The following is a 25,396-nucleotide window of genomic DNA, read 5'->3' as shown; positions in this document are numbered from 1 at the left end:
GGCAGATGGTTGGAACAACGGCCAGAGGGTTTTTCTGGGTTTTATTGTCCATCAGGAAGGGGCGTGGCCTTCAGGAGAGAGAATCTCAACATTTTTTATACACTAATAACTATTATTTTTCATCGATGGGAAAAATCCTCTTGTCCTGCGCAGTGGAGCGGGGACTCTGGGTAAGATGGCCAAAACTCACAGCCGTGAGTGGCAGCGTTTTTTTCTAAAATCAATATACAGAACACCAGGAAGTGGTCTAGATCAGATTTTTAGTAATATAGATAGATAGATTGCACAATGCATGTTTACAATCGAGCCATCCTATCATGTTTCATCCAGTGTAGAGATACATGATCAAGGGAATAATGTTTATTGCAAGATAAAGTGCAGTAAAGTCTGATTAAACATAGTTTGAGGTAGATAGTAGCACAGGACTGCTCTCTAGTTGGCAGGATGGTTCGGTTGCCTGATAACAGCTATTATCAGAATGGTGAGCATTAAGTAAATTAACTTTTCTAAATGGGAATATATTTGTCAGATTTAGCATTTTAAAAAGTTAAAATTGATTTCCTTTTTGAAATGTAGCATGGAATACAACAGCAGTGAGTTTATGCCAGAACTCCATATAAGGCTTGTAATACCACAGCTTGAATATATCTTATAGTTCTGGTCACCACATTGTAGAAAGATTTGACCAGACTGGACATGAGATTCAGAGATTTATAAGCGGTTTGCCAGGACCGGAATAATATAGTTACGAGGAAAGATTGAATAAGCGAAAGGATTTTTTGGAATAGACGAAACTGAAATGTAAAAAGATTGTGAAGGCTGTATAAAGAGTACATGAGAAGGCCCTATTTCCTTTAACAAAGGGATCAATCATACAGGGCATGGATTCAAAGTATTTGGTGAAAGGATGAGAGTGGCAATGAGATAAAATGGTTGCAAATGAGACAGTGGTAGGGTTTTCTTGAGATCAGTTGTTGAAAGGGTGCCTGAGGCAAAAACACTTAAATTATGATGAGGGTATTTGGATGTTTTCTGAAGTGCCTTTTATGGACTTTGGACCTGGAGACCGAGCACACGGCCTACAGCAGTGGAGCAGTGGCAGAGGACACCACGGTTAAGCTTGGCCAGGCCCACCCTGCAACGCCGCCAGGACAACAGACCTTCATGGTCAAATCAAGATCCTGCAGTTACAACAAGGAACTTGAAAATGGTGCCAAACTGGCAACTCTGTATACCTTCTCAGTGTACTACTGCTATAAACTTGTACTGTATCTGAGATGCTTATCTAATATGTCTCCAATTGCTTATGTATAGTGATACTTGTACTGAACTGTATACCAAAATTAATTTCACTGTACCTCAGTACATGTGGCAAATAAAGAACCATAGCATGGAGCTGGATTTGAGTGGGTACCTCTTCCACAACTGGCACGACATTGGGTCAAGGAAAGAGTGCTCACGTCGCGGCCCTGTTCTTACCTATCTTTCTACCACCACGCACAAGAAGCGCAAGACAGACACCATTGCTCTGGCTGAACAACTTCTAATCTTGTGTGTGGACTCGGTAAGAAGAAGAGGTACAGCATAATGTGCCTTTGATGGCAGAAATACTTTATGACTCCACGACTATCTCTTAGGTCTCTTATCAGCCCCACCTCTTCTTTTACCACCCAGCTACAGTTCACATTCACGTCGAATATTTTTAAGTCCCTTTTGCTGCTCTAATCCATTATTCTTTCTTTGCCCGACTAGTTTTTCTTCCATTCCATTTCTCAGCTCAATATATTCAGCCTGAATTTCACTTTATTTATATACTTGGTATGCACCATACATTCTCTATTTAATGTTTTATTATACTCTCTATCTCTTCTGACATCCAAAGAGCTCGGTATGATCTCTTTACCTTTTGGCATTTTGGGAATGTCCCTACCTTATGCTTGGAACTTCACCAATTAAGATGTTCCATGTTAGATTATCTCTCTGTAAGCAATTCCCCACCATTTTAAGGATAAAGCACGCTGCTAATGTTTAGTTTAGTTTTAGTTTAGTTTAAAGAAACAGCGTGAAAACAGGCCCTTTGGCCCGCAGAGTCCGTGCTGACCAGCGATCACCCCATACACTAGTACTATCCTACACACTAGGGACATTTTTTTTTACCAAAGCCAATTAACCTACAAACCTGTACGTCTTTGGAGTGTGGGAGGAAACTGGAGCAGCTGGAGAAAATTCATGCGGTCACAGGGAGAAGGTACAAACTTCACCCACACAGCCCCCCTAGTCAGGATCAAATCTGGGTCTCTGGTGCTGTATGGCGGCAACTCTACTGCTGTGCCACTGTGCCACTCTTGTCTAGTCTAAACAATTATCCCCATGTATTTGGAGAACAAGCTTGAAGGAACTAACAGGTTATGCACACTTTTGATGCACTTAGAAGATTGAGGGGGGATCTTATAGAAACTTACAAAATTCTTAAGGGGTTGGACAGGCTAGATGCAGGAAGATTGTTTCCGATGTTGGGGAAGTCCAGAACAAGGGGTCACAGTTTAAGGATAAGGGGGAAATCTTTAAGGACCGAGATGAGAAAAACATTTTTCACACAGAGAGTGGTGAATCTCTGGAATTCTCTGCCACAGAAGGTAGTTGAGGCCAGTTCATTGGCTATATTTAAGAGGGAGTTAGATGTGGCCCTTGTGGCTAAAGGGATCAGGGGGTATGGAGAGAAGGCAGGTACAGAATACTGAGTTGGATGATCAGCCATGATCATATTGAATGGCGGTGCAGGCTCGAAGGGCCGAATGGCCGAATGGCCTACTCCTGCACCTATTTTCTATGTTCTATGTTCTTAGCAGTCAGAAATACAAGAGGCCATTTTAACGTTTCTAAATGGTAATTATGCAAACGTTAAATATTTAATATCATCCAATCATGGAATTGTGATTCCATGGAAAGAAGCCATTCATCTAATGTGGCATTATGGTAGGCACAAACATTGTGGGCCAAATGGCCTGTTCCTGTGCTGTTCCTGTGTTGGCAATAGTCAGTTTATTTCTACTCGCATTCCAATGATCTTATTGTTATTTGTTCACACCATTATTTTGTTTAAAAATTGATTTAATATCATAAATGGTGGAAAATGAGATGAATAGAAAATAAAATGACCTGAATGTTTCAGAATTTGACGTGTATTTTGTTTCTGATCTAACAAGTTCTCACATGATCAAATTCCAAAATATAAATTTGCATGCCTCTCGATCATTTAGTCCAAATTTATAGGTGACCTTGATTTATACGTGACCAAGTTAACGTCAAGAAATTTGGAACATAAATTTGCAATTGAAACAATATGAATAAATTTGAATTTTATCGTTTCAAATAATTACAAAACACCCCCCAAAAATTTGTGTATCAAGGAATTAATTGTAAAATGATGCAAATACGCTATAATATGCAAAATGTGCAGACACTCAATTTATCGTTGGCACATGGATGGAAAAATGGAAACATGTTAGGATCAATGAGCATGATTATAGATATATAAGAGTCTTTTAACCAGAGTAAGGGAATCAAGAACCAGAGGACATAAGTTAAAGGTGAGAGGGGAAAGATTTAATGGGAACCTGAGGGGCAACTTTTTCAAAAAGTGGCTGCTGGGTATATGGGACAAGTTTCCAGAGGAGGTAGTTGAGGCAGGTACTATAACAACATTTAAAAGACATCTGGACAGTTACAGAGATAGGAAAGGGTGAGAGGTATAGGGGCCAAATGGGGGCAGGAGGGACCTGCGTAGATGGGGCATCTTGGTTGACATGGGCAAGTTGGGCCGAGGATCTGTTTCTGTGCTGCATTTGTTCTTGACTCTATCTCAGGGAGGTGGGGACTTTCCAAAGTTGAAATAATTTGCATAGATAGACATGCCATTACACAAACGTTCTTTCTTACATTTTAATGATAATTTCCTTACTTGACACCAGTCACATGAATGTACCTTTCCTGTTTTAATGCCACAAGCTTCTCCTCCACTTGACCAAGGGCATCTTTTAGAGTCATAATTTCACTCAGAGATTTTGAAGATTGGTTTTCCACTTCCGACTCCTTACGGACTTTCACCTCCAGTTGCTCTTCTAAGCCTTTACACTTCTGTACACAACGCAGCCATGTTTCCTCTTTTTCCTTTATTTCCTTGCAATGTCTGTGAAAAAAAACATAAAGACCAGGAATCAAAATTACTTTCTGGCTACATAACCAGTAATATGCAACGGTAAGCGTAGACCTATCATGTACCTGGATTGCTGTTCTTCATCTGCACACTCCAGTTTAGTTAGCCTTGAAAGAAGATCTGCCACTTCTTTAGATTTATTCCTGTGATGGAAATAAAAGTCTTAGCATCAACTTTTTCATTTTCAAAACTTTCATTTAAGAACGGGGCAGCACGGTGGAGTTGCTGCCTCACAGCGCCAGAGACCCGGGTTCGATCCTGACTAAGGGTGCTGTCTGTACGGAGTTTGTACGTTCTCCCTGTGACCGCATGGGTTTTCTCCAGGTGCTCCAGTTTCCTCCCACATAATTGGCTTTAGTAAGATTGTAAATTGTCCCTAGTGTGTAGGATAGTTCTAGTGTATAGAGGGATCGCTGGTCAGTGTGGACTCGGTGGGTCGAAGAGCCTGTTTCCGCGCTGTATCGCTAAAGTACAAATGTGAAACAGGACCGCCAGAATATAGAACATGGAACAGTACAACACAGAAACAGGCCCTTCGGCACACAATGTCTGTGCAAACCTAATGCCAAATTAAACTAATCTCCTCTGCACATGATCCATATGTTACAGAGATAAGTTGAATAAGTTAGGTCTTTATTCTCTGGAGCGCAGAAGGTTAAGGGGGGACTTGATAGAGGTCTTTAAAATGATGAGAGGGATAGACAGAGTTGATGTGGACAAGCTTTTCCCTTTGAGAATAGGGAAGATTCAAACAAGAGGACATGACTTCAGAATTAAGGGACAGAAGTTTAGGGGTAATATGAGGGGGAACTTCTTTACTCAGAGAGTGGAGTGGTAGCGGTGTGGAATGAGCTTCCAGTGGAAGTGGTGGAGGCAGGTTCATTTGTATCATTTAAAAATAAATTGGATAGGCATATGGATGAGAAGGGAATGGAGGGTTATGGTATGAGTGCAGGCAGGTGGGACTAAGGGGGAAAAAAAAATGTGTTCGGCACGGACTGGTAGGGCCGAGATGGCCTGTTTCCGTGCTGTAATTGTTATATGGTTATATGGTTATATGTCTGCATTCACTGAATATGCATGTGCCTTATCTAAAAGCCTCTGAAATGCCACCATCATATCTGCCTCCACCACCACCCCCAGGCAGCAAATTCCAGGCACCCACCACCCTCTGTGTAAAACAAACTTGCTCTGCACTGTCCTTTAAACTTTTCCCATCTCACCTTCAACCTATGTCCTCTAATCTTTGGCAATTCCATCCTGGGTAAAAAGGTTCTGACTGTCTACCCTATCTATGCCTGTCTTCATTTTGTATTCCTAACACATCTCCTCAACCTCCGGTGCTCCAAAGAAAATCATCCAATTTAGTCCAACCTCTCCTTATAACTAATACCATCTGATCCAGGCAGCATTCTGCTTTCCCCAATTCTAGATGCCTGTGCAACCTCACCCCTCTTTGGTTGACTACATTGGCCTTGTCCGAACCATGTCCAATTCGTACAGTTAAGGAGGTTCCTCTCTGAACCTCTTTGTTTTCCCATTTACCTCTCATCTTTTAAACTGATATTTGGTTGTTTGTCTAACGTCTCATTACATGTATTGTACAGTTTATTTGATTATGTTCCAGTGAAATTATTTATGATATTTTACTATGATAACAATGCTATGTAAATGCACCAGTTTCTACCTTCGGAAAAGTTCTGATAACAGCCAGAATTAAAGTTCTAAGTCTAAAATTCTACAAGGAAGAATGTTAGGCAAATACAAAATACTATTGTTCCAGCTTGTTGATATGAATAAATGAGTGATGATTTGTTTAATGAGGGGAACAAAACTTGAATTATTTTTAAATGTTACAAGGAAGCAAATCATAACAATTGTTCTGCTGTTTTCAGAATCAAATAAGTTAATAAAAAGTTCTTGATGCCAAATTAATTTTATTTGTATAGATGAGGTGTGGCATCAATAAGGGTTCACAGTGAATATTGAATTTTAGAAACAAGAAATTGCAGATGCTGGTTTATTTTAAAAAAAGGACACAAAATGCTTAAGACAGGTGCAAACACTACAGAGTACTAATGAATGGATAGACGCCAAGAATGTCCAAACATTTTTGCACAGATTTTGGGTTGTATATATTTTTTAAATCTGAATAAAGTTTATTTTTGGAAATAAAAAAGACACAAAGGCCTGGATTAACTCAGCGCGTCAGACTGTATCCCCGAAGAACATGGATAGGTGACGATTTGGGTCGGGTCCTTCTTCAGACTGAAGAAGGGTTCCCAACCAAAATATCAAAGATGCAAGACAAAGACAAAGCCTGGAGAGTGATAGGTGGATACTGGTGAGGAGGGGTTTTGAGGCAGATGGTTGGACAAAGGCCAGAGTTGAAAAGAAACAAGGTGTGATAGAAGAGAAGGGAATTGTGAAGCCAGATACTTATATTAGTCATTGCTTTTGTGAGTTTAGTATGTAATTCTTGCCCAATTTGTAGCAACGTGTGTAAAAAAGCAGAGACTTACAGAGTATATTACTATTTTTACAAAGCTAAGGCAAGTTGACCTAGAAAATAAGGCTAAGTGTTCTGTCTGAGTCAGAACAATTTTCTAGAATTATTTGTTTAAATCAGTGGGAATGTAAGATTGGCATGAGAAAACGCACCTTACAAATAGGCACATTCATTGTAATTTTAAGACAACTGAAGGAGAAAGGTTCTCAGAAGCACCTTACTTACTTACTTAACTTTTATTACTGACTCAAGGAGCAGATAAAAGGCAGGACAGTATATAGAATAAATTGCATACAAAGGCACAATAAATGACATACAAAAGCACAGTAAATTACTTACCAAAGAACAATAAATTACATACAAAAGCACAATACTTGGTTTAAGATCAGGAATTTAACAAAATCAGTGTCCTACAATGAAGCAACGATACCAATGACTCCACATCTGGGATTGGTAGCGTATAGTGCTAAACCTTATGTTTGATAAGGCCAAGATGATTTCATCTTCAGAGTCATTAGCCCATTGAGTCCACAGTATGCACTTAGACACTGTTACACTGGAATCAATAACCCAAGGTTATGTTTTACAGCCTACACTCATGGAACATATTGTACTACTGATACAAGCAAAACACAGTCGAGGCAGAAGTCACAATATTTCTCCCACAAGCAGTTGAGGTAACTTAACTGTTAGTTTCACTTTACACTTCTCAAGTTTTAATAGTTCTATACATACGCAATGTTTTCCGTTTTATTTTTGTAAATGTTCCTTTCTTTCTACCTGTTCCCTATATCTTTGTGTGGAGCAGCATTAAAAATGAAACCTTAACTTGCCACTTATTGCTGTAACAATGCAGAAGTTCTCAACTTCTGCACGGGAGATTCCCAATTATGCTTCAGAATTGGACTCAGCAGAGGCTTGTGAACTTCTGCATATTTTACGGCAACTGTGCTTCCCTCCAGATATGAATTGTGATTGTTGCTTTGTTGAAGTTGGGAAAGGTGGTAACATAATGCTGGAGAAACTCAGCAGGTGAGAGAGCATCTATGGAGCGAAGGAATAGGTAACATTTTGGGTCGAGACCCTTCTTCAGACATTTATGTTCTCTTGCTATGTTACAGATGAGGCAACACTGATTTAAAAAAAAAAAAATTCTGAATCCATCTATGTTAATATCATTGAGCAACTTTGGGTCTGAAGAAGGGTCTTGACCCAAATTATCACCCATTCCTTCTCTCCAGAGATGCTGCCTGTCCTGCTGAGTTACTCCAGCTTTTTGTGTCTATCTTATGTTAATATCATTGATTGATTGACAGATATGGCATAGAAACAGGCCCTTTAGCCCAATGAGTTCACACCTACCATCGATCACCTGTTCACACAGATTTTATCCCACTTTCGCATCCACTCCCCACACACTTCGAGTGATTACAGAGACCAATTAATCTACAAACCAAGTTTGTGTTTAGGATATGGAAAGAAACCGGAGGAACCCATGCCGTCAAAGGAAGAACGTGCTAACTCCACACAGACAGCACCAGAGATCAGGATCGTACCCGGGTCGTTGGCGCTATGAGACAGCAGCTCTACCAGCTGCACCACTGTACTGCTCACACACTGCCTTTTCTGCACATTGCACATGTGCTGTATTTCCCCCTCACTGGTCAATGTGCCGCTCTAAGTAAAACATTGGGAAATGGCAAATTTTACAATCTTTGGCAGTTCTGTGAGTTTGCTGGCTGCAGGGATGAATTATCCCAGCTAGTTATACTATTGGTGTGGAAAATAAATGGGAAAAGTAGCCAGCAGCAGTCCAACCTTTGCTGGAAGCATACATGCTGACACAACATGCTGACTATGAGTTGGCTGTGGCCAGTGGTTCCAAGGGGAAGCTCTGGTGTTCTGCTGTCTTCACAGAGCCAGGTCTTGGACTTTGCAGACCCACAGTACGGCAGAGATTTAATAGTGGTAGGTGATGTTATCTATCACTGAACTCCCTATGGATTCCAACAGCAGTTCCCAATCATGCTGGGGTTATAAAATAGTGCTCTGGGAATACAGCTCTCCAATTATACGCCTGTTAAACCTGGTTGTAAATTATATTTATTTCAATAGGGATTCTTTACCTGGCAAAAGAGGAAGGAAAGTATCTTTTTTTTGTGGTACTTAAATGTTTTAATTAATTTGTGAGTGTTTTAACAGGTTAGATCTGACCTACTGCATGCCTTTATTTGTGCATTACAATGGCTGGGACCTCATGACACCATATCAATGGAGTATAGCTATCTGCTTCTCTGGTGGGCCCTGCAATGTATATAGATAATGGTGTGCATTGAAGACAACATGACTGGTATTTGACACAGTTTCCTTCCAGTAAGAGGTAATTGCTGACTAACGAAGCGTGGCGTTCCTTAGCTGTGTGCTTCTTTCGGATGGGGTATGGTGTGAGGCGACTCCTTGAAGCTCTGTTCTACACAGCAAAGCACCTCAGTCGGGCAAAAGGACTAGACAATGCACTGGGGGCACTTAGGATATTTGGAAGGAGGGCAGTTAAAAAAAAAACTTAGGCCCTGAATCAATCTTGTTTTAATTGTTTTCCCAAAATACCCTTGAAGGGTGAGCTGATTACTACTTACAGCCAATCTCCCTTTACAGGGGGTGGGGGAGGGGGGGGCTATTCCTAGGAAGGGTCCATGTCACAATTTGCCATAACAAAATCTTATTTTTCATTGAACCCCATGTTATAAGTGGAGATGCATTCCATGGGCTGTTGTTTTGCCAATGGTGATGATGAGTATTGTTGCGGGTTCATGGCAAGCCTAAGGGATTGCCTTGTGAGTTTCCCTATCAAATCTCTTCAGTGGTCCCCAGCTTTAAGGAAAATGTTAAAGAAATGGATTTGCAAATAATTGAGTGATATGCAGCATGGAAACAGGGCCTTCAGCCCACCTTTCCATGCCGACCAAGTTGGCATACTGGGCTAGATCCATTTGCCTGCATTTGGTCCATATCCTTCTAAACCCTTCCTCTCCATGTATATGTCCATATATTTCCAGTGACAATAAGAAGTTGAAATCACACATTTCAATTGAAATTGAAATCACTTATTTTTGACTAAAATTGTTCGATGCATATTCTTCACTCACAGTAACAATTCTTTGCCGTGTTCCTTTTCCTCGGTAACTTTCTGGAAATGTAGCTGCTGAGTGTTAACTTGATTTTCCAGATCTGTTGAAAATTATAAATGGCAGTGTTAACAACAGCTCTGTGACTTAGCTTGTGCAAAAGAACCTTCTCCAAGTTCACCGTGGCATATTTTGTAATGTTTATTTTTCGATTTCACCAATCAATTAAGTCAAGCAAAATCACTAGCTGTTTTCTAATTCTGAATATTGCAAATGATACAACAAATCAGTAAATTAGCATCAAAGAAGTGCTGTGGAATAAAATGACACGAATGGAAGTTGGATGACCTTTGCGATTCTGTTGGCTCGGCTGAATAGTTTCACTTCCTCATAACCCAACAGAGTTTCCCCTTTCATTATCTATCCAATTCACCTTCAGTGGATGAACATGAAGAGGTGCATGATGAAGTTCTCTTCTTCTCTCCTGGATTCTCTACTGATTAGCTAAACGCTTTGACCTCAATCACCAGAGGGAAGAGTTTTCTTCTTATTTGCTCCATTAAAATTCCACCTGACAGTCAGAACCTTTTCCCCAGGGTGGAAATATCTAAGGCGTGAGGGCACGGCATTAAGGTGAGAGGGACAAAATTTAAACCTGCAAATATTTTCTTTTACACAGAGGTAGTGGGTGCCTAGACCCTGCATATTGGGGTGGTGATGGAGGCAGAGACGATGGGGGTGTTTGAGGCTTTTAGATAGGCACATGGATATGCAGGGAATGGAGGAATATGGATCAAATGCAGGCAGAGGAGATTAATTGATCTTGGCATCATGTTCAGCACCAGCGTTGCAGGCTGAAGGGCCTGTCCTAATGCTGTAGTGTTCTCTATTTTATGTTGTATGAAGTTTCTCATTTCTTCCATAGCCACCCCAGGGCCTTGACATTCGTCTGCCTATGTGTGGTGCCAGAAGCGGTTACCGAGATTTATCAGTCATTGATTGGGTTTAATGAGAATTCAGTACGACTTCCTTCTAGATAGCGGGAACGAACAGCATTACCCAGAGATGAACAAGGACAAAGTAGGGTAGGAGAAATTAAAAATCTGAAAACCCAACGCCAATCTGCTTGCAACTTCTGCTTTTAATAAACAGTGTAGGGAGTGCCCAAGATTTTATTTCCATTCTAGTTGGCTCCATTTTCTGGGCTCCAGAGTTGAAGGGAAGTGAGAATGACTGCAAGGAACAGATAAATGTTTCTGCATTAGGCTAAGCTGCATGGGTTTCTCATGGCCAACCACACTCCCCTTCTGTGGCCGCTCTGAGCTGACTCCATACCCACTCAATTGAAGTACTCTCCATTTCTAATTAAAAAATGTTGATGATTTTCTTCAATTTCCTAAACTTTCCTCCAATCCTATTCATATTGATAGTGTCTACACTACTATTTCTAAAGCCATGGGTCTTAAATATTACTGACAGCCTCATTCACTTCACCCGACTCACTCATCCAGTGTACAGCTACAGAGCATGGAAACAGACCCTTCGGCCCACCTCATCTATGCAACCAGGTTGGCACACTGGACTTGTCTCTCTACATCCTTTCCTACACCCTGTCCATATATCTGTTCTAATGTCTTTTAAAAGACATAATAGCATCTGCTTCAGTGAAATATTTGTGAATTTGTTCCCCTCCATTTGTATAATTTGTAAAGCTTGATCTACTCTAAGGAAATTGGGAAGGGCAAGTGATTGAAGTGTGTGTGAGTGAGCCTTTTGAGTGCAATGACCACTGTCTATTACCAGTGACCACTGTCTATTAGCTTTAAAATAGTTATGGATAAAGACTGTAAGGGCCCACAAGTTAAAATTCTGAATTTAACGGTAATGTCCATGATAATTAGGGGCCTGGAACAGCACAAAGATATATTAAAGTAAGACACCACAGATATAGATGTAACAAATTATCTCCTTCCAGTCTCTGTCTCTACCACCACGCTCCCCTCCCCTCACCTGGCTCCATTTGTCCACTTTTGCTCCCATTATTTGTTTCTACCTATTGTCCGCCATCACTAGCTCCAAACACTCCCCTCCCCTGTCAGACCTGGCTCCATCTACCTATCACCATCCCCCTCACTTGGTTCCACCTATACCCTAAACTCCTGCCTTACCCCTCCCTCTCATCTCATCATACTGGTTATCTCTCCTCAATACACTCAGTCCTGATGCAGGGTCTGGAGCTGAGAGGATGGCCACCTCTTTGCCTCCACAGATGCTGTTGGACCCACTATGGTTATTCAGTCTCTTGTATGTCCTAATCCCATATTCAATCCAAGATTGAATCCAAGGAATCATGTAAACATCATCCCGCCATTCATTCCCATTCCTCCCTTAAAGAATGTAAGACAATTTAAAGATACTATTTTAGTATAAACTATGGTTACTAATATAGAAAGTGAAAATCAAAAACTGCAGATAGAACATAGAACAATACACAACAAGAACAGGTCCTTCAGCCAACAATATCTGTGCTGAACATAACGCCAACACCAACTCTAAGTAGCCTGCATATAATCCATATTCTTCCATTTCATACTTGTTTTTATGCCAATCCAAAAGTCAATGCTGGAAATAAATATGGCAGAATCTGTATAAAGTGAAACAGCAATAATATTTCAGGTCAATGATCCCCCCATTTGATGATGTACTGAGAAAGCAAGTTAATTACACGTTGCAGAAAGGGAGGGGGAGAGACAGTGAGTACAAAAAATGTTGATTGCATGAGGCCAAGGTCGCTGCTTATGGAGCTGTCTGCTTGCAGATCAGAGCCGTTGCTGAAACTGGAACCACAAGAGCAATGGCTTAGTTAAGTTTATTACCATAACTTCATGTTCTAGGAGCAGAATTTGGCCATTCAGCCCATCAAGTCTACTCTGCTATTCAATCATGGCTGATCTATCTTTCCCTCTCAATCACATTCTTCTGCCTTCCCCCCCTATAACCTTTGACACCCGTACTAATCAAGATTGTCATCATCATTATTGTCACATGTACCTTGATACAGTGAAAAGCTGTTTTACTGCGTGCTATCCAGCCAGTGGAAAGGCAACACATGATTGCAATCAAGCAGCACATCTGCAGCCTTTGTGGCGAAGAACTGCATTTCACAGCGTTACATGGCCATTTGTTTGCTTTCTCTCTTTCTCTCACCACTCTCATTAATCTTATTACAGGACAGTACAGCTGCTCCTTGACCTACGATTGGGTTACGTTCCGATAAGCCTCATAAGTCGAAAACGCATTTAATACAATGCGATCGCGTGGCCGGAAGTGCCGTGCGGCTCGCTGCCGTTGCCCAGCATTTGCCGAAAGTCGATAGATCAGCCATGATTGAATAGCAGAGTAGACTGATGATGGCAAACCTGGCTTTTTCCTCTCACAGATACTCTGCCTTAACCATCCCTCATCCACTCCCACTGCAATATTTCACTTTTAACCCAAAATATTAGCTCTATTTCTCTTTCCACAGATGTTATCCAACCTGCTGATAGTAGCCAGCCTTTTGTTATTATTAAATTGCAGCATAAATGAATATACTTGCAGTAAATGCACAGCAAGTGTTTTTGCATGTTTTGGTTATCCTGCTTTAAAATGAATTTTACCTAGAAGTAAGCTAATAAGTATGACGTTAAATTAAAATTGCTGCAGCCTGCATGTGTAGCTCATAAGTGATGGAAATTTGTTACCAAGACTACGTTGGCCTTGACCCTAAAACCAGTACTTGGATCAAATTCTTATTTGTAAATTCTGTGCACTAGATCCTAGTAGCAGGGCAAGTTGCCCTGGTCTGGCTGGGGCTTTCAATAATATTTTGCATAAAACACTGCCTGCTTTAAATGCCAAACAGCTGCGAGGACAGAGTCACTGGGTTGGGTCCAAGACCAGAAGCAACAATGCAGTGTTATGTGAATCCTCTTATTACAAAGACCAGCTTAGAAGTAAATCAATTTCGCAATAAAAACCAGCCAAACCGATAACCTTGGAGAATCATTTCCTATTTTAAACAGCTGCTAACAAAACAACTTTTCATTAGTGTACGCCTTGCGCCTTGTTTAAGAACAAAACTATTTTTGAAGTTTGAACCAAAACATGAGCAGTTTGAGAAAGCAAAGCAAAGATTTGCACATAGCAAAGGTCACCGTTTTTCCATCTTACTATTATCAGAATGTATTTTGGAAATGGAATAACTTTTACAAAAAAAGTAGTCTTGTAAATAGAATATTCGTTGGGATTTCATAGACACATACGACTCCATTGGGCCAAATACAGACAAATGGGGCATCTCGGTCAGCATGGACGACTTGGGCTGAAGGGCCTGTTTTTGTGCTGCATGACCATCACCCAGCTTCCAATCAAAGCCTTCCTCACCTGTACCCACCTATTACCTGCCTGGCTTTGTCCCGCCCCCACCTCTCTTCCAGCTTTGTCCCCTCCCCCAATGCTCTTCTCAGGCAACTGAATCATCCTCTCAACAAATAGAAAGCGGTCCTGAGCTACCATCTACCTCATTGGAGACTCTTGGACTATTTTTAATCGGACTTCACCAGACTTTATTTTGCACTAAACGTTATTTCCTTTATCATGTATCTCGATGGCTCGATTGTAATCATGTATCGTCTTTCTGCTGACTGGTTAGCCTGCAACAAAAGCTTTAATAACTGCATCTGTACATGTTACAATAACTGAAACTACTGCAATCAGTCCAAAGAATGGTCCTAACCTCAAAGTCACCTATCCACGTTCTCTAGAGATACTGCCTGACCCGCCGAGTTACTCCAGCACTTTTTTTGTAAACTTTTTTGAAGTTCCTTGTGTCTACGTATAATTATTATACGGGGAGACTGATGCCAGAAGATGATGATCATGCACCTTTTTGCTTCACATTGGCTTAGAGATGATAGCTGAATCTCTGTATATAAGCGGATCATTATACCTCATTTCCAAAATGTATGCACAAATGTCATTAAGGAGAGTCTGTAGAATGCCCTTGAGGTCACGGTGGCGCAGTCACGGTGGTACAGCGGTAGAGTTGCTGCCTTACAGCAGAATGCAGCACCGGAGACCTGGGTTCGATCCCGACTACAGGCGCTGTCTGTACGGAGTTTGGACCTGGTCTCCCTGTGACCTGTTTGATTTTTCTCCAAGATCTTCCATTTCCTCCCACATTCCAAAGACGTACAGATTTGTAGGTTAATTGGTTTGATAACTGTAAAAATTGTCCAGTATAAAATTGTCCAACTTCCAGTATAGTCCCTGGTGGACTCTTCAGAAGATACAAGGTACGAGATACAAGGTGAACGAGCCTTCCTTCTTCATTGAGGTAGGTAACAAAATACATCTCCGTTTAACTAGAGTTTGATCCATGCAAGTGATTCTTATGCTGCATAACACCACTATTCTAACATAATTCTGTCATTTCTTTTCCCCCCAACATGTAGGCACCGCAAATCAAAATGGAATTCTTTGTATGCTTAATTACACTAAATGTTTGCTGGTCACTACGACCTTACAGCACTGGGACTTCAGCTTAAGCATGCCGTTTAAAAAAAAAAAATTAGATACATCTAACATGACAAAGTCAATATTCTTCACTGCATTTTCACTTACCGAGTGCATGCTCCTGCAACTCATGACATCTGATTTGAAGCAAGGACTTCTTCTGTGCTAAGTCATTAATTTGTTGGGTTTGTGATACAACCGTACTTGTTGAAAGATGCAGTTCTTTTACTTGATGTTGAAGAGCATCAACCTCCTCGTTTGATTTCTTAACGCTTTCTTGCAATCCAAACATTTCTGAAAATATAGAAAAATAAACAGAATGCTATTGTCAGAGCACCTTCCATTTTGCTCATCCTCAATCCTGCTTCAATGCAGTTTGATCTATCAGCTCATACAAATCCAGGGAAGGTTCCATGAGTAGTGCGTTTGGCCGAACACACTATGGGAACTACACTCGCCCCCCTGCAGGAACTATACATCAGAAGGTGCAACTCCAGAGCCAACAAGATCATGGGGGACCCCTACCACCCCAGCAACGGACTGTTCCAGCTGCTACGGTCAGGCAAACGCCTCCGTTGCCATGGTGTGAGAACGGAGAGGATGATGAGTTTCTTCCCAGTGGCCATTAGGACTGTAAACTCCTATCTCACCAGGGACTAACTTTACTGTACCATTTTACTGTTATGTGGTGTCTTTTTAAAATTGCTGTTTTTTTCCTTTTACATAGAAACATAGAAACATAGAAATTAGGTGCAGGAGTAGGCCATTCGGCCCTTCGAGCCTGCACCGCCATTTAATATGATCATGGCTGATCATCCAACTCAGTATCCCGTACCGGCCTTCTCTCCATACCCTCTGATCCCCTTGGCCACAAGGGCCACATCTAACTCCCTCTTAAATATAGCCAATGAACTGGCCTCAACTACCCTCTGTGGCAGAGAGTTCCAGAGATTCACCACTCTCTGTGTGAAAAAAGCTCTCCTCATCTCGGTTTTAAAGGATTTCCCCCTTATCCTTAAGCTGTGACCCCTTGTCCTGGACTTCCCCAACATCGGGAACAATCCTCCTGCATCTAGCCTGCCCAACCCCTTAAGAATTTTGTAAGTTTCTATAAGATCCCCTCTCAATCTCCTAAATTCTAGAGAGTATAACCCAAGTCTATCCAGTCTTTCTTCATAAGACAGTCCTGACATCCCAGGAATCAGTCTGGTGAACCGTCTCTGCACTCCCTCTATGGCAATAATGTCCTTCCTCAGATTTGGAGACCAAAACTGCACGCAATACTCCAGGTGTGGTCTCACCAAGACCCTGTACAACTGCAGTAGAACCTCCCTGCTCCTATAATCAAATCCTCTTGCTATGAAAGCCAACATACCATTCGCTTTCTTTACTGCCTGCTGCACCTGCATGCAGTAAAGAAAGATATGGAGAGAAGGCAGGTACGGGATACTGAGTTGGATGATCAGCCATGATCATATTAAATGGCGGTGCAGGCTCGAAGGGCCGAATGGCCTACTCCTGCACCTAATTTCTATGTTTCTATGTTTCTATGTAATTTTTCTTCACTCCGTCCCACAAATATGTAATATGTGAATATGTGATTCTGTTCCATTCTGATTGTAGTTTGTTTGTTTTTGCACAATTCGCGAGCATTGCCACTTTTTATTTCACTGCACATCTCGTATGTGTATGTGACGAATAAACTTGACTTGTCTTAAGTAGGTACCCCAACCCTACTCCTTGTAGAAATGATCAATTGGCAACGTGCAGTGGCTTACCTTTCTTGCTAAGAAAGAAGGTACTAGAATAATGGTCTTTATTGGCAGGAAACAGAAGTAATTATTTACCATTGTTTCAGTGTCTACTCACAATCACTGAGATCAAATATCTAAATATGCCGTGTTCTCCAATCCCTTTCATGAATTATGACAAATAAGTATTCCTAATTTAGTTTAGTTTAGAGATACAGCATGGAAACAGGCCCTCCGCCCATCATGTCCACGCCGACCATCGATCACCTGTACACACAACTTCTATGTAATCCCATTTTCGCATCCTACACACTTGGGACAATTTACAGAGGCCGATAAAACACAAACCCGCATGTCTTTGGGGTGTGGTTGGAAACCAGAGCACCCGGAGGAAACCCACGCTCAAGGGAAATCTACCCATGAAGGAGAACATGCAAACTCCACACAGACAGCACGAAGGTCACAATCGATCCCGCTTCTCTGGCGCGGTGAGGCAGCAGCTCTACCGGCTGTGCCACTGTTCGTAATGTGGCATCTGGTTTGTAAAAAATAATTATCCACAAAGAATATATGTGAAGAAACCGTGATCATGACTCAGCTCGTGTGTTGATGTGTGGGGACACACATATACAGGATTAGTGTAGATGGGCAAAGAGATCAGCATGGACAAGGGGCTCTGGGGCCTGTTTCTTTGCTGTACAACTCTATAACACATACAGGTGAAAGTGCCAAAGAAGCAAAAACATGAAACTATATTTCCTATATAAAAGCTCCCGACATGTATCTGTACACCTGCCGTGCAGACATTTTAGACAACGTTGCTCAAACAGATTCCAATGCTCGCAAAATTGTTTGACATTCTAGGCCGTATAAAACCGACAATGTTAATTAACTGTCAGGAAGCAATAGGAAGGTTGACTGGAAACAGGATATTAAAATGTGCGTACTTCCTGTAATCTGAGCAAGGTGAAATAGAGAAGGATAAATTTGAATGTAGTATTCAAACTATTGTCATGTGCAGTCTTGTTTGAATGGGTACAATGCAAAAGTCTCACAATCTGGAAGAAGGCCAAATTTGGAGATCTTTGTTCCTTAATAAATCTCTCTAATCTACCTACTCATTTCCCATTTATTTTCTCCTTTACGTCACACGTTTTGTGCATGATGCACCAGATGAAGAATAAGTTGCCACTGACTACATCTTCCTCATCTCTTGCCACCGTGACTGGACTCAAGATTGTTGTCAAATCTGGACCTAATTCTTGTGGAAACGGAATAACCATGCTGAGGGGAGTGTGCTTGTTTTGAAAGCATAATTTTTGTGAAATTCTTATCATATAACGAGCTCTGGAACGTTTTTTATTATGTGCCTTAAACGTGCAAAGTTGCGGAAAAAGACACACCCACTCTATCTACCTCTGGATGGCCAGTTGAAATTCTATACAGACTTGAAAAAATGTATTTCAGTTATTAATATAAATTGAATTATGCTGACCAAGTGGAAATACCACATGGTGAATAAGAAATTAAATCATGCAGCCAGTATTTATGGCCTAACAACAGAATATTTTTGAAAACCAAATCACATACTTTGACAACTATTGGCGTGCTTCTGAAATTTTAATCCAGGTCTTACTAGTGTATGACATATATGCACAGTGAGGTCTTTGGATGTGGTGACAAATAATGGCATACAACATTAGTTTTGATGTTACACGTGCAAAATTCTACAGTGCAAATAAGCCCTGTATATAATACATGGTTCCAATATGATCACAGTGAATGGCGGTGCTGGCTCGAAGTGCCGAATGGCCTACTCCTGCACCTATTGTCTATTGTCTATATCAAAGCACATCTTAACCAAAGAACATACTTTGGTTCGCACATCGTCTGAAGAAGGTCCCAACCCGAAATGTCACCTATCCATGTTCAACAGTGATGCTGCCTGACTCGCTGAGTTACTCCAGTGCTTTGTGTCCTTTTGTGTAAACCAGCATCTGCAGTTCCTTGTTTCTACATTCGAGCATACATTCGTATCCCAGTTAAAGGATACACCCCTTCTCCAGATGTTCTCTGACCCGCTAAGTCAGATTTTGTCTAAGTCTGACCATCTTGTTTGTTTGTTTGTTCGTTCGTTCTGGTTAAGGCGCTGTGCATACGGCAGTCAGCCAACAGTCGCTTGTCTTTTTCTGTTTTTTCTCACTTTTCATTTAATTTTATTTTCAAGTGTTCGTGTACCTTGTTGTGTGTTGTGACTTAGCAGACCAATTTCCCTCTGGGGATGAATAAAGTTTAATCCTATCGTAAGTTCCTCCAGTACTTTGTTTGTTTTTTTGTCACAACTCAGGTTGTTGATATCAAATTATTAACAAAGTGATAGCAACTTGTAAATCTGCATTACAATAACTGAATATTAACTTTAGTAGCAGCCAGATATGAGGTTGTAAACCGCTGATCTCTGCATGAATGAGTCTCTCTGGTTAACAAAATTGTTAAGGGCTTGTCCTATTTGGCCGTCATTTGCGCGCCATTTACACGACCTCCAAAAATGTGGTTGTCGCGTTGTGACAAACAGGTAGCGCGTGCGTAGCGCGGGACGGACACATGGAGAGGTGTGGAGGAGTATGGAGTTGCGTGCGGTATCAGGCGGCGTCCACGATTTCATGCTGCACGAAATCCTCGCGCGCCACCTGCATGACGTATCACGTGAGCACCCTGATCCATTGGGTACGCACGCTGACGCATTGGCGTCGCACCCTGACGTCCCAACGTCTCACGTGTATCGCGTGGTGACGCATGGTTACGTCACCGTGCGTAACCATGCTTCGCTGCACGCCGCAGGGCATTCTAATGACATCACGTGCACCAGAGGGAATGATCTGTGATTTGTGCGCGACATCGCGCATAACGACGTGTCGACCTATTTTACATATGACGAGTAAATGAGGAGCAAATGATGGCAAAGTGGGACAGGCCCTTTAGGTTCTAGAGACCTGTTTATTATACAAAAATTAAATTAGCAAAAGGTGCAGTTAAACCCCTAATTTTCACAGGGAATATCAGTTGCTACCAAAGTAAATAAGTGATAGGAGCAGAATTAGGCAACTTAGTCCATCATGCAGTGAAGAAAGCGAATGGCATGTTGGCCTTTATAACAAGAGGAATCTAATATAGGAGCAAATAAGTCCTTCTGCAATTGTACAGAGCCCTAGTGAGACCACACCGGGAGTATTGTGTACAGTTTTGGTCCCCTAATTTGAGGAAGGACATTCCTGCTATTGAGGGAGTGCAGCGTAAGTTTACAAGGTTAATTCCCGGGATGGCGGGACTGTCATATGCTGAGAGAATGGAGCAGCTGGTCTTGTACACTGGTTTAGAAGGATGAGAGGATATGTCATTGAAACATATAAGATTGTTAAGGGCTTGGACACGCTAGAGGCAGGAAACATGTCCCTGATGTTGGGGGTCCAGACCAGGGGCCACAGTTTAAGAATAAGGAGTAAGCCATTTAGAACAGAGACGAGGAAACCCTTTTTCTCACAGAGAGTGGTGAGTCTGTGGAATTCTCTGCCTCAGAGGGCGGTGGAGGCGGGTTCTCTGGAGGCTTTCAAGAGAGAGCTAGATAGGGCTCTTAAAAATAGCGGAGACAGGGAATATCGGGAGAAGGCAGGAACGGGGTACTGATTGGGGATGATCAGCCATGATTACATTGAATGGCGGTGCTGGCTCGAAGGGCCGAATGGCCTACTCCTGCACATATTGCCTATTGTTTATTGTCTACTCTGCCATTCAATCTTGGCTGATTTATCTCTCCCACTCAACCCCATTCTCCTGCCTTCTCCCCATAACCCCTGAAAGCTAGTCAATGCTCTCCCAGTAAGGGTGCAGTAATGCAAAAAGCAAACCACACTTAATTTAACAAGTTGGGAATTCAAGCTGAAACTTACAAATCATTCATCCAACACAAAACAGAAAATGCTGGAAATACTCAGCAGGTCAGGCCAAATCTGTGGGAAGAAAAACAAGTCACTCATTCAATGAGATTTTCTTTCACTTTAAATAGCTGAGTTATTTCTTTCACAACTCTTTCACATTAACCTGATCAGAAAAACTGTTAACTGTACCAGTTTTCATGCACCTTGGACCAGTTTATGACATTCAGTTGCCAATGTTTTCATTCATTATAGAGAACAACATTTCGCCAAATTAAGTAAAAAATTATTTCCATCGCAAAGATTCTTGGAGTGAATATTTGCCATTTCTGGGAAACCTGTAATTTGTTAGATATATTACAATTACTAGTCAGTGGACCTAGCTTACATAACATAGAATATAGAATACAGCACCCTACAATGTCTGTGCCGAACATGCAGCCATGATAAACCTATTTTATCTCCCTGCGTGATTCACATCCCTCTATTACCTGCATATCCATGAACCCATCTCAAAACCTCTTAAATGTCACTATCGTATTAGCCTCCACCACCAGTCCCGGCAATGCTTTCTAGGCCCCCACCACCCTCTATGTAAATAAAAATGTGTGCCGTACATCTCCTTTAAACTTTGCCCCTCTCGCCTGAGATCTTCGTCCACTTATCTTTGACATTTCCACCATGGGAAAAAGATTCTGACTGTCTACCCTATCTATGCCGATTATAATTTTTTAGACTTCTTCTAGGCCTCCATTCAACCCCTGGGATTCCAAAAAAAAACCAATCCAAGTTTGTCCAATCTCCCCTTGTCACTAATACCACCCAATCCAGGTAGCATTAAGATAAACCTCTTCAGGGCTCTCCACACATTCTTCCTGTAATGGGGTGACCAGAGCTGTGTGCAATATTCCAAATGTGGCCTACCCAAAGACTCATAGATTTGCAACCGTTCTTCATCTAGAAAACTGCAGTTGATTAATCTGTTGTACGTGGTGAACAGGCATTTGCTTTTGGAGTATTTGGGCAACAGATATCTCTCGAGTAGCAGCAGCAGCATCACTATCATTTGAAGGCTTGGTTCAGACTAATGACATCCAAAGCTACCACATATTTTTCCTGAAGAAGGATCTTGACCCGAAACGCCACCTATTCCTTTTCTCCGGAGATGCTGCCTGAACCTACTGAGTTACTCCAGCATTTTGTGTCTAACTTCGGTGATCTGCAAGTGCCTTCCTACTCATACTTTGCTCAATTTATGTTGCTTGGTGACACTGTTAGCTCCACCTGTAATTTGTTAGTCTTAAGCTTGCAACTTGCTTACATTCTCTATTGATATGGATAACTCTTTGCCAAGTAAAATGTTGTAGAGGATGTATAAAAAGATTCTGATTAATACAAAAAAAAAAATCATTTTGGGCTACGTTTGAGCTTTGTGATACTGATTTTGGATTTTGGAGTATGCAGTTCTGGTCACTGCACTAAAGGAAATATGTGGTTGCACTGGAGAGAATGAAGAAGAGATTCACCAGATTGTCGCCTGGATTGGAGGACTTTACTTATGGGGAAAGATTGGATTGAACAGGCTGCATTTGATTTCCCTGGATTGAAGGTGGTTAAGGAGGAACTTGACTTAGTATATAAAATGAGGCTAATTGATAGGGTAGATGGTCAGAATCTTTATCCAATGGCAGATGGTATCAAGAACAAGATAGCAAAGGCTTACAGTTAGAGGAAGGAGCTTTAAGGGGGGTTGGAGGAGATAGGTTTATTTTTTTATACTTAGGGTGGGCAATAACTGGAATTCACTGCCAGAGGATGTGATAAGGCCAGATACTACATTTGAGAGACATTTAGACAGACACAAATAGGCAAAGCATGGAAGATGGATAAGATCCTAAACGGAATTGACCAGATAGAAGTTGAGTTGTTTTCACAAGTTGGAGAATACCATCCGAGGGACTTAACCACAAGATTAGACCAATACATACACCATTTTCTCTCACAGAGGGTGGTGTTTTCTGCAATTCGCTGCCCCAACGGCAGATGGAAGCTAGAATCTTTATAAATACTTACCATGGACTTGGGTAAATATTCAATAGATCGATGAGTAGAGGGGTGTGGGTAAATGGCATATAACAGGAGTTGTGGCCAGCAATAATAAGCCATGATCACCTTAAATGACGGAGACAATTTGAAAGGTCTGATGGCTTACTCCTGTTTCTGTTTTCGTATGTTCTTGTGAAACTGACCTAATGCAAGCAAATGATGGACAAATGTTGGGAATGGATGTAATGCGCTGAAAGGCCTGTTTCTGTGCTGTACAGGTCTATAACTCCAAATGTGTGCCAATATGCACAAATGATCAATAACTAAGTTGATTGTAAGTCAGTAAATGAGTAGTGATTATATTACAATAATTAATTTTTTTCAAGTGAGGGAAATTTGTACACATTAACTACGTAAAGAAATAAAACTGGAAAATACTGGAAGCATTCAAGAGGCCAAGCTGTATCATGGACAGAGAAATAAACAGTCAGTATTTCAGGTCAAGGGCTCTTCATTAAAATCCAAAAACAACAAATATATTTTAAGTTGCAGAGAGGGGGAAAGTGGAGGGAACACTGGTAATGGTTGTTAAAGGGTACAGATCAGAGTTGGCAAGGTAATGAAACAAAAACCCAACAGGATGTAGGAACTCTGGAATAAAAACCAAAGTTGTTGGAACTTTTCAGATGTTATCAACAACCACAGTGGAGAGGCTGAAACCAGAACTAAAAACTTGAAAATTCTTCACAATATTCTTAGTAGATATTTAAAAATGTATGAAAGGTCAGTTATCAAGGTTTATGTGCTATTATGAGAATATTTTGATCATACGCTCACACTATCAGTCTCCTCGAAATTACCCAAACCTATTATTCTGCATATTAATCTATGTCTACAGATTTAGAAGCACTCATCTAAAGTCAGGATTTCTACATTGATCCCCTACAGACTCAGTTTTAGACACATGAACCCTCTTTGGAGATATAATTTCTCTACTTTTCTCCAATCGCCTTTGTAATCAAACTATATCCCCTAGTAATTTAAGTCTTCTGCTGAGGAAATTATGTCTGAAGAAGGGTTCTGACCCAAAACATCACCATATCCATGTTCTCCAGAGATGCTGCCTGACCAGCTGAGCTACTCCAGCATTTTGTGTTATTCATGTTCGTTTCTTCTCGGCCTGCCATAATAATGTCCGCTTTGATTAAATCTTCCCTTATTTTTTACAAACAACACAACCACAGCCACAACTATATTTCCTAAGCTCTGGCATCATCATCATCATATATCTCCACTGTACCTTCTTCAACAGTACTATTCTTCCAATAGTGTGGTAACCAGAATTGTACATATCATTTTAGTTGTGATCTAACTATTGTTTTAAGGAATCGCACATTAATGTTCTTGCTTAAGAAGGAACTGCAGATGCTGGAAAATCGAAGGTAGACAAAAATGCTGGTGAAACTCAGCGGGTGAGGCAGCTTTATGGAGCGAAGGAAATAGGCAACGTTTCAGGTCAAAACGTCTGAAGAAGGGTTTCGACCCAAAAGGTTGCCTATTTCCTTCGCTCCATAGATGCTGCCTCACCCGCTGAGTTTCTCCGGCATTTTTGTCTACCTTTAATGTTCTTGCTCCTCACTTCTTTTCATCTTTATTATTCAACACATGAGTGGTCACAGGCCTGTTTCATAATATACTTGTCTCATGAATGCACTTCATCGAGATCATCAACAAAAGACCATCAGCTATTTTGCTTAGTCTCACATGGTTCAGAAGATTTTTAGGGCACAACAAAAATAAGATAAACCTATTTAATTTTCCTCACTTCTATAACAGGCAGCTCGATATCTGTTGACTGAAACTCAACATTATGATTTTTCAATCCATAACGTGATATGTCGAGGAAGGAACTGCAGATGCTGGTTTTTTACCGAAGATAGACAAAAAATGTAGGAGTAACTCAAGGAGTCAGGCAGCATCTTTGGAGAAAAGGAATAGGTGACATTTCGCCTAACTCTGAAGAGTCTGAAGAAGAGCCATGACCCAAAATGTCGCCTATTCCTTTCAGCATTTTGTGTCAATCTACATAATATCTTCACAGCTGAAAGAGCTGGTACTCAAGACTCTGTTGTAGATGGCATTGAAGCAGCCACACTGTCCACAGTGGCTCTGATGTTTCTCCAAGTACTCAGGTATATTGGCACAGATGTAGCTAGTTGGATTTTTTCCTTTGTTCACTACTTTTAACATTCTCAAATGTC

At 41.1% G+C, this 25,396-nt stretch overlaps 1 protein-coding gene across 8 annotated transcripts in view; it reads right to left on the bottom strand.

Moving 5' to 3' along the window:
* lekr1 (leucine, glutamate and lysine rich 1) overlaps nucleotides 1-25,396 on the bottom strand; it is a 111,252-nt gene that overhangs the window by 33,683 nt on the left and 52,173 nt on the right. For all 8 annotated transcript variants that reach the window (XM_055646293.1, XM_055646299.1, XM_055646298.1 and 5 more), the window contains 4 exons: nucleotides 15,515-15,700; nucleotides 9,872-9,953; nucleotides 4,282-4,359; nucleotides 3,986-4,189 (listed from right to left, as the gene is read on the bottom strand). In XM_055646293.1, the coding sequence (XP_055502268.1) occupies nucleotides 3,986-4,189; nucleotides 4,282-4,359; nucleotides 9,872-9,953; nucleotides 15,515-15,700 (550 nt within the window). The remainder of the gene's footprint in view (nucleotides 1-3,985; nucleotides 4,190-4,281; nucleotides 4,360-9,871; nucleotides 9,954-15,514; nucleotides 15,701-25,396) is intronic.

Source organism: Leucoraja erinacea, chromosome 14, assembly GCF_028641065.1.
Source record: "Leucoraja erinacea ecotype New England chromosome 14, Leri_hhj_1, whole genome shotgun sequence".
Lineage (NCBI taxonomy): Eukaryota > Metazoa > Chordata > Chondrichthyes > Rajiformes > Rajidae > Leucoraja > Leucoraja erinaceus.
Note: the sequence above shows the minus strand (reverse complement) of the source record. Positions and strands in the feature narration are given on the sequence as shown.